General features: G+C 44.9%; 1 protein-coding gene across 1 annotated transcript in view; it reads right to left on the reverse strand.

Annotated features, from left to right (window-relative positions):
* UPF1 (UPF1 RNA helicase and ATPase) overlaps positions 1–16,917 on the reverse strand; it is a 185,672-nt gene that overhangs the window by 147,538 nt on the left and 21,217 nt on the right. The window contains exon 2 of the mRNA XM_077475960.1: positions 11,571–11,713. Within this exon, the coding sequence (XP_077332086.1) occupies positions 11,571–11,713 (143 nt within the window). The remainder of the gene's footprint in view (positions 1–11,570; positions 11,714–16,917) is intronic.

The raw sequence follows: 16,917 nt of genomic DNA on the forward strand, positions 1-16,917 counted from the left end.
GTCGATGTTTGGCTGAAGCCATTATCAAATCAACAGTGTTTACGCTTTTTAAACCATAAATGACAACTACCCAAATGACCCTGATCAAAAGTTTACATACCCCGGTGATTCTGGCCCGATAACATGCATACAAGTTGAGACAAAGGGGTGCAACTAACGATTATTTTCATAATCGATTAATCGGCCGATTATTTTTTTGAACGAATAAAATAAAAACGTAATATGCCATTTTTCCATTTATTTAAAAGTAATAATGAAAAAACTAAGTGTTACACTCAAACTGCAGAATAAAACACCAATGATGGGGTACTATTTCTCCATGCGTCGCACATGGGGCAGGGAGAATTACACAAAGAAAGTATGGTGAATGTCAGATTCCCTGCTTTATTCATACGTGTGTGTGTGTGTGTGTGTGTGTGTGTGTGTGTGTGTGTGTGTGTGTGTGTGTGTGTGTGTGTGTGTGTGTGTGTGTGTGTGTGTGTGTGTGTATATGTATATATATATATGTATATATATGTATATATATGTATATATATATATATATATATATATATATATATATATATATATATATATATATATATATATATATATATATATATAGGGAATAATAATAAACCCCCCCCCCCTCTTTATTCCATAGAAAGTATACAAGAAAATCACCTGGCTTTTAGGAAAAACTCAAGACCTTCCTCTTTTAGCAGATCAAAGCTCGCCACAGCGCCTAGAGGCGATTCAGTCTGCATTGTGCGCTATACAAGTATTTCAATCATTCATACAATGAGGACTATAATAAAAAAAATTTTTTATATATATATATATATATATATATATATATATATATATATATATATATATATATATATATATATATATATTACATATTACATATAATACATACACACACACACACACACACACACACACGAGTCCCTCCCAGTATAGATGACACATTCCTCCCCCCTCACATGGGGACACTGCCCCACCTCCTCAGTGCTCCCCTCCCCCTCGGGTTCTCTCACCCCTTCATGGTGACAGCGGCTCCTCCTCGGTGTGCCGGGTGGTGTGGGGCAGAGTCTGTCCGGACCCCCCACACGTGACTCGGCCGACTCCTCCAAATGGCCTGAAGGGCACCCCGAAGCCGGGAGATGGATGCACGCATGTGCAGAGCACAACCTCCAGCCACGACAGAGCTGGAAAGCAGGCTGGCGAGGGCTTGCCGCACCTGCGCTCTGTGGCAGGTCTATCGGAAGGCTGCTGGGTAGAGGGGGGGGAGAAGGAGCTGAAAGCAGCGCAGGCGCGTTGCTGGCGGGACGTCAGCTGGGTGGAGAACGCGAGCAGGCGTAGCTATGTGGACGTGGTGCATGCGCAGGACACAGGATTCTAACGGACCGGCAGAGGGGGAGGGGGGGAGGTGCGGACTAGGAGTGCAACGGATCAAAAAACTCACGGATTGGATCGTTCCTTGGATCAGAGTCACAGATCGGATCAAGTTTCTGATCGGCAAAAAAAAACAAAAAAACAAAAAAAACACTATCCTCCCCCCCAGCCACATTGTTTATTTAAATAAAAGGTATAACACCATCTCCCCCCCCCCCCCCAATAAAATGCAGCTTATTACAAGCATAAAAACATAGCATATCGCTGATGATTTTCACCAACGATCAAAGTTCCTCCAAACAGACCGCCGTGATGAGTCCCGGGATGATGCCTATTGGCGCAAATCAGTGATATGCTATGTTTTTATGCTTGTAATAAGCTGCATTTTATTGGGGGGGGGGGGAAGATAGTGTTATACCTTTTATTTAAATAAACAGTGTGGCTGTGCCGAGCAAGTGGAAAGGCTTAGATAGGATTAGATAATAACTACTAATACAGGGGTAGGGAACCTATGGCTCTCGAGCCAGATGTGGCTCTTTTGATGGCTGCATCTGGCTCTCACCTCTCAATCCACGGATTGCACGGTGTGCCGATCCGTGGATTGAGCCCATAGGAAAGGCCGCAGCTTCGGCCTAGCTCTGGAGCTGCGGCCATCTTGGTACACCCTGCGGCCTAGGTGAGCGGCGCGCTGACGTCATCGCCCGCCTCAACTGCTCGTGCATCTGCCTGCCTGTGTAGTGGTAAGCAAGCAGACAACCGTAGGGGAGATGTGGATATTACAGTTATAACTGAAATTAGTCGATTTAAAAAAATAAAATAGGTTTTAAACATATTGCATGGCGCTCATGGAATTACATTTTAAAAAATGTGGTGTTCATGTCTCTCAGCCAAAAAGGTTCCTTACCCCTGATCTGATAGCTAGTAGTTAGTTATTAGGTTAGATTAGGTAATAGATGTAGTGGTACCTGCATAAAAGAAGTTTTGAATGCGGTAAGCAAGGCATCCAGCGTGACTCCTCCAAAATTCCTTCACTTGGGCTGACACAGGCTGAACAACTTGCGCTGGTGGCGACGTCAGCGCGCAGGCTCGCCGCCGCGTGTACCAAGATGGCCACCCGCTCCGGAGCTAGGCCAAAGCTGCGGCCTTTCCTAAGGCCGTGGGCATGGACCGCTTCACGGATCGCATGGTGTGGACCAACTAATCGATAATGAAAATGGTTGACAATTTTCATTATCGATTAATCGTTTCAGCCCTATTTGAATGGCTATTAAAAAAGGTAGCCATCCTCACCTGTGAGCTGTTTTATAGTGAGTGTGAGTAAAAAAAACGAGTTTCGGAACTCCTTACAGACTGTTGCATCTTTCATCCAGTGCTGGACTGACATTTCTGGATTCTGAGTTATGGGGAAAGCAAAATAATTGTCAAAAGGATCTGGGGGAAAAGAGATAGTTGAACTGTATAAAACAGGAAATGGATATAAAGAGATATCCAAAGAATTGAGAATGCCAATCAGCAGTGTTCAAACACTAATCAAAAAGTGTAAAACGAGGGGTGCTGTTGAAACCGAACCACGGTCAGGTAGACCAACTAAAATTTCAGCCACAACTGCCAGGAAAATTGTTCTGGATGCAAAGAAAAAAAAAAAAACACAAATAACTTCAGGTGAAATACAGGACTCAAAAACATGTGGTGTGGCTGTTTCAAGATGCACAATAAGGAGGCACTTGAAGAAAGATGGGCTGCATGGTTAAGTCATGTAAAAACAAACAGAAAAAAGCACCACCAGGTCAGGATAGATCAAGTTTAATAAATATACAAAGGCAGGGCTCGACAAACCCCGGGCGCCAGGTCGCATTTGCGACTAGAATTAGTGACCTGGCGCCTAGGGTATCCTGTCTCCCCCCCCCCCCACGGCGTGATCGCGTTGGGCCGCGCCAATTGAGGCTGCGGCTTTGAGGTCTTCTGTAATCTGGCGCCATCTAGTGGTGGCTGTTGGTATAACAGCCAGCAATGCTAATGGAGCTTTCACTGCCGGCCCATCTTCTCACCTTTACTTAGAATAAAAAAAATATTTATATATATATATATATATATATATATATATATATATATATATATATATATATATATATATATATATAGTTTAGGAATTCTAACAACCTAGAGAATAAAATGGTTGTTGCAATACTGTCACACCGTATTTGTGCAGCGGACTTACAAGCGCATTTTTGGGGAAAAAATATTTATTTAATTTAAAAAAATAAGACAACAGTAAAGTTAGCCCAATTTTTTTATATTGTGAAAAATAATGTTACGCCGAGTAAATTGATACCCAACATGTCATGCTTCAAAATTGCGTCCGCTCATGGAATGGCGACAAACCTTTAGCCTTTAAAATCTCCATAGGCGACGTTTAAAAAAATTCTACAGTTTGCACGTTTTGGGTTACAGAGGAGATCTAGGGCTAGAATTATTGCTCTCGCTCTACCTAACGCAGCGATACCTCACGTGTGGTTTGAACACCGCTTTCCTATACGGGCGCTACTCACGTATTCATTCACTTCTGCACGCAAGCTTGGCGGGACGGGGCGCATTTAAAAAATTTTTTTTTTTTCTCATTTTAACTTTTTTTTCACGGTTCTTTTAAAAAAAAAAATTGTCACTTTTATTCCTATTACAAGGAATGTAAAAATCCCTTGTAATAGAAAAAAGCATGACAGGTCCTCTTAAATATGAGATCTGGGGTCAGAGAGACCTCACATCTCATATTTACACTAAAATGCAATAAAAAAAATAAAAAAAAAAATAAAAAATTGTCATTTGAAAAAAAAATTAATAAAAGTGTCCCTCTAAGAGCTATGGGCAATGACTTGGAGACGGGGGGCGCTATCTTCCCCTCACTCGTCTCCATGTCAGGCCAGGGACAGGTCCGGATCGCTGTTACCAACCTGGCTCCTAGATTCCAAGCAAATTTGTCAAGCCCTGCACAAAGGTTTATGTTCACTTACATACTGGTTAAAAGGAATTCAGCACAAAAGATCCTCCATTAGTGACATCTCTCTGCATGATGTTAGCCCAATATAATAATATCCATCCAAAGGCAGACAAAACAGTCCCGTCAAGCAAGAAGTTGTGATGCAAACCAGTGGAGCTGAGCATGGTAGAGTCGCCAGAAAAAAGACATTGCTACACAAATGCCCAAAAGTATCCCCCCTATAATATGCCAAACGGCACAGAGATAAGCCTCAAACCTTCTGACACAAAGTCATTTGGAGTGATGAGACCAAAATTTAACTTTGGCCACAGCCATAAATGCTACATTTGGAAATGAGTCAACAAGGACTGACGAAAAGGTACACCATTCCTACTGTGAAACATAGCACTGCTGGGAAGAGATGTATTGCAATGCGATCTACATTGCAATACATTCAATGGTGCCCAGAGGAGACACGCAGGGTCTTTTATACCATGCATGTCTCTCCTCTGGGCTCCACTGAATGTATTGCAATGCAGAGCGCATTAGGTGACAAGAGAACCTGTCACCAAGAAATCAATTTTTGTCCCCTGTGTGATAAAAGTTAGGCGAAAAAAAAAAAATTGGATTTTTGTACTCCCTAAAATACCTTTCTCTGTAATTCACCGACCAACACAGCTCCTCTCTTAGCCATTGAGTTGTTGTTACGCCCACCTTTAGAATACTAGGCATTACATGTTCTGCAAAACACAGTTTCCAGTTCCGCCCAGGGGGCGGTCCCTTAGGCAACAACCCTCCAGCCTGCCATGCAGTCATCAGTACGTCAACAAGCAGTATAACGTAAAGAGAAGAAAAAAAAAAAAAGAGGGGCGGGTGCTGTGTCGGTCGGTGAATTACAGAGAAAAGGATATTACGGTGAGTACAAAAAATCCTATTTTCTCTTATATTCACCGACTGACACAGCTCCTCTCTTAGCCATCGGGACGTTCCCAAGCAGTGCCAAATGAGGGGTGGGAAAATAGCATAAAAACTTCATCCACCATGGCAAGTAGGAACTATTGTAACTTTACCCACAAAAAACAGTGTGTGGAAAAAAACCACCACAAAACCAAGGTACCCTCAACAGGAGTGACTACCCACATCCGCACCAAAATTACGGAATGTAATGCAACAGTGCATTAACTTAAGATACTGCGTTTTTACCTAAAAACCAGGAAAAAGGAAAATATTGCATACCCAATTGCAACTATACAGCCGCCGGCAAAAACTTTGCAGCCAAAACAGGCACCAGCCAATGCACCGACGTCTACCTTGTAGAACTTGCTAAACGCGTGGACAGACGACCAGGTCGCCGCTTTACACACTTAAGGAACAGACGCTTGGCGTCGGAAGACCCAAGACGTTCCGGTTGCCATTGTGAAGTGGGCCGTGACCGGAAAGGGGGGCACCTGCCCCTTCAAGGCATAGGCTTGTACTACAATCTGTCTGATCCACCTGGAAATGGTGGCCGACGAGACCACCATGCCTTTCTTAGGACCAGCCACCTAAACAAACGGCGAGTCCGACTTCCGAAAGGGAGCCGTGGCAGACAAATACACCTTCAGAGCCCGAACTACGTCCAGAGCATGAAGGGCCACCTCCTTAGGATGCATCGGCTTAGGACACAGAGATGGTAACATAAATGTCCTCATTGATGTGAAATGCCGAGACCACCTTCAGCAGAAAAGACTGTTGCGGACGCAACACCACCTTATCCTTGTGGATAACCAGATAGGGCGACTTGCAGGACAAGGCCGCCAGTTCCAAAAACCTCCTGGCCGATGTAATGGCCACTAGAAAGTCAGAGGGATCTCTGATATTTTCAAATGGCGGTTTTTGCAGCGCAGATAACACCAGGTTCAGATCCAATGGGGGTAACGGTGGATGCACCGGAGGGACTACATGTCGCACCCCTTGGACAAAGGTACTCAGTGAGTGAGACGCCAGGGGTCAAAAAAAAAAAAAAAAGACAGCCAAGGCTGAGATTTGTCCTTTAAAATGGTGCTTAACGCCAACTTCTGGTCTACTCCTTGCTGAAGAAACAGCAGGATCCTGGATATAGAAAAGGAGCGTGGATGCCATCCTTTCTCCTCACACATGGAGATGTAAGCCTTCCAGGTACGATGATAAATCTTCTTAGAGGATTTCCATGCTCTCAACATAGTGGGGGGGGATCACCGAGTCCGACAGACCCCGGTTCCTCAACACCTGGCTCTCAATAGCCATGCCATTAAAGCCAGCGATGGTAAAGTAGGATGGAGAATCGGACAGAAAGTCCTCTCGTTACGGCAGTCGCCAAGGGGAGTCTGCCACCAGCTGCACTAGGTCTGTGTACCAAGGCCGCTGAAGCCAATCTGGGGTGACCAGAATTACTGGGATCCCCTCAACTTCCACTCTGCGGAGCAGACATGGTAGCAGCTTTAGTGGTGGAAAGGCGTAGATTAGCCGATACTGACCCCACGGAGCCACCAGCGCATCTGCCCAAGGATCTCTTGTCCTGGACACAAATCTCAGCACCTTCCCAATGAGACGGGAGGCCAGAACCACGTCTGGTGTGCCCCACCACAGGCACAGCAGCCTGAATACCTCCGGGTGCAACGCCCATTCTCCTGGGTCTCTGGAGACTCATTCCGTCTGCCAGTTCTCCACTCCTGGGATGTAAATGGCCGACAGGGCCGGTACATGTCGCTCTGCTAACCGAAGTATGTGAGCGACCTCCCATGCAGCGGCTGAGCTTCTTGTTCCTCCTTGGGGATTGACATACTCCACCGCAGTGGCGTTGTCTGACTGGATCCTGATCGGACGCCCTCGCAGTCTCATCGACCATGTAGAGAGGCATAGCCTGATCGCTCTCAACTCAAGCTGATGACTGCATGGCAGGCTGGAGGATTGTTACCTAAGGGACCACCCCTTGGGCGGAACTGGAAAGTTCTGTGTTTTACACATGTAATGCTTAGTATTCTCCTAAAGGTGTGCGTATCAACCCAATAGCTAAGAGGAGCTGTGTGGGTCGGTGAATAAGAGAAATAAAGTTACCCCTAAACAAAATATCTCCCCTCCCCACATACTCGCACGTACGAACGTAAACACGTGGTGGGGGTACCTACACATGAAACCGCCGATTGCAATACATATGTTACATATCACAGCGCACATGAGAGCAATAATTCTAGCACAAGACATCCTCTAATACTAAACTGATGATCTATAGGGGGGCTTTTGAAGCACTGCCTTTAGAAAATATAGGATACTGACATTTGTTGCCATTTCGTGAGTGCCTATTCACTTGGGGCAACCTCGTCTTACAATTAGCTACCCAAATTTTTGGTGAAATATATTGGTTTGCCCTTAAATTTACTGTGGTTTTATTACTGAAATTTTGCATTTTTTTTTTTTTTTTTTTTTTTTAACAAGAAGAAATGTTTATTCGATCTTTACAGTACAAGCGATGCATATACACAGTTGTTCACAAGAGTATATTATATAAATCATGGGTCAAATAAGCTGTACATTAAGGCAGGTAGAAGGTGCATTAGGCTGTTAAGCTATAGTACATGAGGATATAGGTCGGAGGAGGTAGCGCTCAGCAGAACTAGATAAGGAGGTCCTAGGGAGGGGGGGGGCGCATAGGACAACAGGGTATGGGGAGGAGAAGAGGAGGGGGGTGAGGCATGGAGGGAGAGGGGGAGGGGGACAAAGGAGGGACCTCATATTGTACCAAGTTCAGTTCAGACAATAATTAGACAAAGGAGATTAGCAGTGGAGCCTTGTTTTTGTGAGGGGGGGTTGGATCAGCAGTGAGGTTTTAGTAATTGTCTGCCAGTTCTGCGCTCCAGGCATTATCCATCCAGATCCAATTTTATCAAATTTGCCAGAGGAGTCGCGATTGGTGTAAGTGAGCTTATACAGTGGCAACACCGAGTTCAGTGTGAGGCGCCATGAGGACACCCTGGGAGGTGCAGCATCCTTCCAGTGCAGGAATCTCTCTATTGGCATAAAAGGTAGCATAACTCAAACAAACAGTCTAGTATATTTGCCCCTTATTCTGGAACCAAAAACATTTAGCAGCAGCAATTTGTGGTATATTTTCTAACTCCAGGGAGGTAGTTCGACCAAGGGTACCAGCTATCTCTGACCAGTAGTCCCCCAGACAGGGACATGACCATATCATATGAAAGAACGGGGCAGAGTATTGGTCACATCTGGGACAGGTCACCGGATTGTTAGGATTCATTATTGTCAGTCGTTTAGGAGTGTAATAGGCTCTGTGGAGGAATTTGACCTGCAGGAATCGGTCTCTTGCCGAGATCATATTGGTGACAAAGGAGGATACACATACTTCCCATTCCTCCTCTGACAGATCTGGGACGTCTAGTTTCCACTTTACCAAGGTTTTTCCTAACTTCTTCACTGGAGCTACAGATAAGTGAAATTAAAGGGAGGAGAGGGGTTTATCTATGGTCTTGGCAGTAAGTAGTCCCTCCACAGAGTCTGACTTCAGTATGAGCTGCACTGGGAATTGCTTTCTATACGAAGTTGATCGTATCAGAACATCCATCCTGGCAGAGAGTAAGCATTTAAGATCAGAGAAGGTCCTCAGCTGACCCCCCTTGACTATATGTTTCAACTTAACTATACCCTTCTTTGCCCAAATTTGTGGGTCCGGAACTGTATGCATATGTGGTAAATTGGGATTGCCCCAAAGAGGGATGTGAGGAGAGAACGTTTCAGGGGAGCTAGGGAGGAGTATGAACCAATTAGGGCTGCCTCCAGGGTCACTGCCGGGTTGTCTCGTGGTTGGGAGAACCACCATCTGACCATCACCAGGACGGCCGCCCAGAAGTAGATCTGAAAGTCAGGCAAGGATAGGCCACCCTGTGTGACGGGCAACTGAAGGGTGGCAATGGCCAGCCGTGGGGGTCTTCCGTTCCAGACAAAGGAAGAAATTATGCTTTTTATTTTGGCAAAGAACAAGGCTGGGGGGATTAGAGGGGCTTTTCGAAAAAGGTATAAGAATTTTGGGAGATAGACCATTTTGATTAGGTTAACCCCACCTACTGGTGATAAGGGAAGGGTCCTCCAGGCTACACACTTCTGTGAGAAGTTTTCTTAGTAACGGTTGAAGGTTTAACTCATGGTATGAGGATAACGGAGTCCCAATCCTTAGCCCCAGGTATTTAAACTCGGATGTCCAGCTTAGGGCGGTACCTGTTGGCAGGTGGTGGTCCGATGCGTTTAGTGAGAAAAGAGTTGATTTTCCCCAATTAACTTTGATGCCCGAAATTGAGCCAAATTTGTCTATTTGGAGCACTGGCAGGAGGGAGGAGATGTCTTGAAGAGGAGGGTATCATTGGCATATAAGGATATTTTATGTTATTATGCCGACTTGGATTCCCTTCACCGAGGCAGACCAAATGCGAGCTTGCGAAAGACCGCCCAGAGGTAGCGCCACTCAACCGAGTCAAAGGCTTTCTCAGCATCTAGAGAAGCGACTACCTCCGGGCCGCCTCCCCCCACTCTGGAAAGATGTGTCAGGAGACGTTGGATGTTTATATCTGTCCTTATGCCCGGCATAATTTCGGACTGGTTTGCGTGGACCAGCGCCATAATTACAGTGTTCAGTCGGCCCGCAAGCACCTTGGCCACCAGCTTGCCGTCGACATTAAGGAGGGAGATCGGGCAGTATGAGGAACACTGTTCGGGAGGTTTCCCAGGCTTAAGAATGACCACTATAACTGCCTCAGCCATCTACAGGGGCAGTAGCTCCCCCTCCATGGCTTTTTTTAGTACCGATTTAAATGACGGCAGTATTTCTTCTGTATAGGTTTTAAAGAATTTGGCGGGTATTCCGTCAGGGCCCGACGTTTTGCTATTTTGTAAGGAAGCCACTACCTTCTGTAGTTCCTCCAGCTGAATGGGGCCATTTAAAGCTTCTCTAAACGTGGACGTCAGGCAGGGTAGCTCCACCCCATCGAGGTATGTCGTCAGCTCTTCATCTGTGCACCTCATTCGAGAGCCATAGAGGTCTTGATAGAATGAAGCAAATCTGTCATTAATGGAGGAGGGATCTGTCATCCGTGCCATCCGAGTCGCATATGTGGGAGATCGTCACCGAGGAGGAACTTTCCCTCGCCAGTCATGCCAACATACTACCAGTCCTTTCCCCATGTTCAAAGATTCTTTGGGATTGGTGTAAAAAAATTTAGTTTTGGTGGCTAATGTTCGCAACAGGAGAACATCTCTCAATGCTGCCTGGAAATTAGAGTATGCCCTTGGAGTCCCTGACTTGGAGTATTCCTCTAATGCTGCCACTTTCCTCTCAGCCTTTCGAGTCTCCTCCCCTAGGTCCCTAAGGATCTCATCTTTCATATATGTGATTGCATGTTACCTCAAGTAAAGGCCTTAAATGCGTCCCAAGATGTAGTCAGAGATATCGAGCGGTCTAGTTCCTGCCTGAAATTTTGCATTTCCTAGAGCTTTGCGGTGATAAAGAAATTGGATATACCACTATTTTATTTTCTGGGGTGTCTGCTTTCAGAAAATATATAATGTTTGCAGGTTTTATGTAATCTTCAAACCTAAAATTATTTTTTAAACGTGTGCAAAAATGGCTCTGGCAGTGAACAGCTTAAGCCCTTATAGAGGGTAGCAATACAGGTTAAAGTGGTTGTAAAGGCACAAAGACTTTTTTTTTATCCTAATGTATTTTATGCCATCTCACACTTACTTGAGATCTGTCTCTGTCCACGAGTGTCTCAGCCACCCGTGATTCCCCTTCCCGATTGGCTGAGAAAGAGCAGCGGTGCCATTGGCTCCCACTGCTGTCAAAGTCAGCTATCCAATCAGGGGAGGGGCCCGGCCAAGGCTCTGTGTCTGAATGGACACAGGGAGCAGCGACTCAGCTCGGGTGACTCCATAGCAAGCTGCTTGCTGTGGGGGCAATGACCAGGAGGGAGAGGCCAGGAGAACAGAAGAGGGACCCAAGAAGAGGAGGATCCGGGCTGTTCTATGCAAATCCACTGCAACAGAAGAAGTATAAACACTTTTTTTCTATTAAAACAACAAATAACTTTCCAATCACTAACTTTTTTAGAAAACCTGGTAAAGATTCCTGCTGAAAACTCTTACCACAAAGAATTTTGACCTTTTAATAACTTATGCATATAAAAAGACCCACCTGCAAGCATGTAAAGGAAGATCTTTTGTATAATATGTATCTTCTTCATCTTCTTCAAAATTTAGCTCACCCAGTAACTGGCTTGTTTTTCCCACCCCATCATCTACTGTGCCATTCTGTAGTATCCCCTCAGGACCATTGACCTACAATAAAATTTAAAGAAAAATCAAACTTTAATTAGTTTACATAAGTTATGAGAATATATATATATAAGGTTGTTTTGAATTTGTTACAGATTTTATGTTCGTGACTTAAGAAAATGTTCAGGTAAATATGGAAAATACAGCATTCTGGAACATATGCAAAGGTTTGCATCCTTCATTAGCACAGTTGGCTTGCAGGTGTCTTAGTTGTACAGTACAAGCAATATCTATTAGGGAAGGGAAATGCTCTTCTCTAAAGCAGGAGATCTCATGAACAGTCACAGAACAAGACCATTCATGGGGTCTGGAATGCGAATAAATTGTGATCAACCGCAATCTATCCCTAGTCAAGAAATGAGCAGCCACAACTCAAAACTGTTACATTCCGAAACTGTATTCCAAAAAGGGGATTCTTCCACCAAAAAGTCAATATTTTTTAAAACTCTTTAAAGCTGGAGCTCAACCCAAAATGGGAAGCTCCACTTATCTGCCTCCTCTTCCCCCCTGCTGCCACATTTAGCATGGTTTCGACAGGTACCCGCTCCTACTTCCAGCTCCATTCGCCATGGCCTCCCCTCCTTCCCCCACACTTCACAGGTCCCAGAAGACTGTGTCCAATTCACAAAGTGTAGCACCCTCCTCACATGCGCAATAGGAAACCGGCAGTGAAGCTGCACTGTCGGTTTCCTACTGCGCATGCGAGGAGGGTGCTGCACTTTGTGAATTGGACACAGTCTTCTGGGACCTGTGAAGTGTTTCCCTTAGGATGACAGCGACAGCACCCGACTGAAGAATCGGATCGGGGGACACCACTGGACAAGCAAGTGCCCTAATATAAAAAGTCATCTGACTTAAATATTTTTTTTTTCTTGGGTGGGGGCTCCTCTTTAAAGACAAACCTGTAATGAAGTAAAAGGGCAAAAGTTTGCATTTCTCTGGCAGCTGTGTTTCAAATGAGTTATTAATCTAGAGTGGTAGTTGCCAATGCAGTATGGAGCCACAGCAGGAGTTTCTAAAGCTGACAATTTGCCAAAGCTTCAGGAGCCACTCCAGAATTAGGGCTAGCACACATGGAGAACTGACCAAATTCAAACTCCTGCTTAAAAAGTAATCATTCATGAGTTAAAAGCATGTAGCTTAAAGTGATTGTAAAGGCTTGTTTTTTTTTGTGTTTTTTTTAAAACACATACATGTCACTGTGCAGCTCGTTTTGCACAGAGTGGCCCTGAACATCCTCTTCTGGGGTCCCTCCCCGCATCAAATAAACCCCCTAGTAGAATTGCTCTCGGGGGGGGGGGGGGGGTCCAGCTTTTGCATTCATAGACACGAATGCCGGACTCGGCCCAAACCCCCGGCGCTCACGTCACTGGATTCGATTGACAGCAGGAGCCAATGGCTGCGCTGCTGTCAAACAAATCAGCCTAGCCTCCTTTCCCTGTGGATGCCTTACACAGAGAAACGCAGCGTCGGGTGGAGCTAGCAGATTGGACGTTATCACACACCCAGCCCCAGCCAGCTGGCGAGTGCCGCGGCTGGGCTTTTTCTGTTTTAAAACAAAAACAGCAAACACTTTCAGAGTTCTGTGGTGCAGTGCTGTGAATAAACTTAATTTTTTTTAAATGCATTAAGCTATGAAGCCCTCTCTTTTTCTCCCATGATCTATTGGGATTCTTTTACCCTTAAACGTGGGTCCTTCGGAGTGCATTGGTGGTTGGTATTGCCAGTGGAGGAAAGGATCCGGACGGATGCGTTTGCTGTTTCTGCCTAAGTGATCCCCTCTTGAATATGCTCATTAGATCTCCGTAATAGAGATCCTACCTTTCTGGTAAGAGGCCATCTGGCATTTTATTATCCATCATATAAAGAAGTGAATTTAATGGACTTTAGTGTACCGTTTATGGACCTCTCGTTTATTTGAATAAGGTTTTTTGCTTTTAGCAGTTTTTATTTTATGAACACTGATTCACATTTCTTCTCATTCAATTCAATTTTGTTTGCTTTGTGGGTTGGTCTTTGATACCTTTTGAATACATTTGTTTCAATTTGTATTCAATGGTGCACATTTCACATTTTAGCACAGGTGTCGCACATATATTTGGTTGTTTCACATACTATTTTTTTTTTTATTGTTTTGGTTGCGCATTTTATTCCTATTTTTACACATATGTTTAAACTGAATATTCAATTTTTTTGGTTTTGAGGAGACAGCAAATTTAAAAAAAAGTGTTGTACACGCTGTACACTCACTACTTTATATTGTAGAAAAGTGTAATTTCTTCAGTGTTGTCACATGAAAAGATATAAAATATTTACAAAAAATGTGGGGGGAAGTACACACTTGTGAGCTACTGTACGTGTTTCACCTTACAGGCGATGGCGGCTGAGAAAATACACTTTCCTTGCCACTCCTGGGATTTGGGCTGCAGAAATCACGGGCAGTCAGGTTTTCCTCCATCAAGGCGGCCAGATTCCTGGTGCCCGCTTGCTGCCTGGTGTAGGCACCCTGATTGGATGTCACTTCAGAAGGGGGGGGGGGGGTCCAGTGCTGCAGGGCCAACCTGACTGCTGAGCTACAAGATGTTGATGGGAAGCTTGGTTTCCAATGACCATGTTCCTTGGACTGTTAAGGATTTAAACACTCCTCTCCAGCCTGAGAGACTTGCATCCGTTGTGGTAAATTTTCAGTGATAAGGAAAGAAGAATTTCCCCGCTTTTAGAGAGGATACAGGAAGTTCTTTGCTTGGCCAGACAGGAGCATTAGCAAAACAAAGAGAAATAGCCTACTTGTTCCAGTCCAAATAAATATTTTGTTGGAGAGCTGGTTTTATTTTAGGACAAATGGTACTGCTCTGAAAGACGCTACAGTTAAGCCTAGAACTCATGGAGAATTTCTGTCTCTTAGATCTCAATTCTCGTGGATGTGCTCTTAGAGAATTATTTTCTGGTGGAAAGACCTTTGCTTGGAATAGGTTGATGATCAGACCCAAGTATTCAAGTCAAAGGGAAGGCTAGAGACCAGATTTTTTTGGACTTAATCACCCAGCCAAAGGCCTGGAGCATCTGAATTGTCTAGTAAACATTAGCTGCAAGGTGGTCTAGATAGGGCATCTAAGTCGCAGGCCAAGTTGTAAGCGGGGCAAGCAGCAGTGCTAAGACGTTTGTAAACACTCTGGGAGCAAAGGATAGGACAAAGGGCAGAGCAACAAAGTGGTTATCTGCCAATGAAAATCGCAGAAAGTGCTGATGTGACGACGTAGCTAGGCGTTAACCACTTGCAGACCGGACCATGTTGCTGGTCAAAGACCAGACCACTTTTTGCGATTCGGCACTGCGTTGCTTTAAAGTGGTTGTAAACCCTTACAAACCACTTTGACCTACAGGTAAGCCTAGATTAAGGCTTACCTGTAGGTCCAAGCAATATCTCCTAAACCTATATGGTTTAGGAGATATTTGCCCGAAAACGGCATGCAGGCGCACTGAGCGCGGCATTTCCAAGAATGGAGCTGCCGCGCGTGTCGACTCCCGTGCGCATGCGCGGGAGTGACGTCATCGCGGCTTCGCCGAATGACAGCGGCGGAGCTGCGAGACGCCACCAGCAAGATGGATGCGGCGGACTACAGGGGACAGTGGCGACTTCGCTGACTCCTGTGTCAGGTAAGTGACACATAATGGGCTATTATGCGATGCATAGTAGTCCATTATGCTTTGCCTTTGCAGGGAATGAAAGAGGAAGTAAACCCATCAGGGTTTACTTCCTCTTTAACTGACAATTGCACGGTCGTGCGACGTGGCTCCCAAACAAAATTGACGTCCTTTTTTTTCCCACAAATAGAGCTTTCTTTTGGTGGTATTTGATCACCCCTGCGGTTTTTATTTTTTGCGCTATAAACAAAAATAGAGCGACAATTTTGAAAAAAAAACGCATTATATTTTACTTTTTGTTATAATAAATATCCCCCAAAAATATATATATAAAAAAAAAATTCTCTCAGTTTAAACCGATACGTATTCTTCTACATATTTTTGGTTAAAAAAAAAAATAAAAATAAAAAAAATCGCAATAAGCGATTATTGATTGGTTTGCGCAAAAGTTATAGCGTTTACAAAATAGGGATAGTTTTATAGCATTTTTATTAATTTTTTATTATTTTTTTTTTTACTAGTAATGGCGGCGATCAGCGATTTTTATTGTGACTGCGACATTGTGGGGGACCTATCGGACATTTTTGACACATTTTTGGGACCATTGTCATTTATAAAGTAATCACTGCTATATAAATGCAGTGATTCCTGTGTAAATGACACTGGCAGTGAAGGGGTTAACCAGTGGGTGGCAGTGTAGGGGTTAAGTGTTCCTAGGGGTGTGTTACTAACTGTGGGGGGTTGGGCTTTCATTTAGTGAACACTGATCCCTGCTCCAATAAATGGAGCAGAGATCAGCGTCACTAGTTGCTAGGCAGAATGGAGAAATGCTGTTTACTCGGCATTTCCTCCATTCGGCCGCTCCGTGAGACGATCGCGGGGATGCCCGCGGCGATCGAGCCCGCGGTTCCGCGACCGGACTCACGGGGGTCCCGACCAGCGCGGGAGCGCGCCGCCAGCGGCGCGCTCCCAATGGCAGGGTGGCATTGAATATTGGACGTACCTGTACGCCAATATGCCTGCCCGTGCCATTCTGTCGGCGTACATCGTCGTGCGCTGGTCGGGAAGTGGTTAAAGTGCAATAAAGTGGTTGTAAACCCTCCTCCATAAGTTTAGCCCATAGAAATCCTCGCTACAAACTGTTAAAATCACGATATGTAAATTTCACCGTGCTGGCTCAGTTTGCTTGTAATCTGTATTGTTGTTTCTGTGGACGTCAGACGCATGCGTATCTTTAAACGCAATTAATGGCACGCTCTGTCATAATGATGTGTGCCATATCCTTCATATCTGCTCGCGGCACTATGCTGAGATCCAACGATATTAGTCTCAGTAAACATGTCCCGATACACCCCATGTGACCTTACACGTCACAGGGGGTGTAAACATTGGGACATCACAGTGTCCTAGCAAAACAAACGGCACACTGCAGTGGGACATGTCATGGTGATCCCAAAACGAAAGTGAGGCTTGGCTAAGAACCCCAGTGTGCATGTGCGAGATTATATATCAGAACAGCAGGAAGGGCGGAAGTAAATTGCTAGACGGACTCGGAAGACAGC

This window comes from Lithobates pipiens, unplaced genomic scaffold (genome assembly GCF_037356315.1).
Source record: "Lithobates pipiens isolate NorthernLeopardFrog02 unplaced genomic scaffold, aLitPip1_a1.2 Scaffold_13, whole genome shotgun sequence".
NCBI classification, from domain to species: Eukaryota; Metazoa; Chordata; class Amphibia; order Anura; family Ranidae; genus Lithobates; species Lithobates pipiens.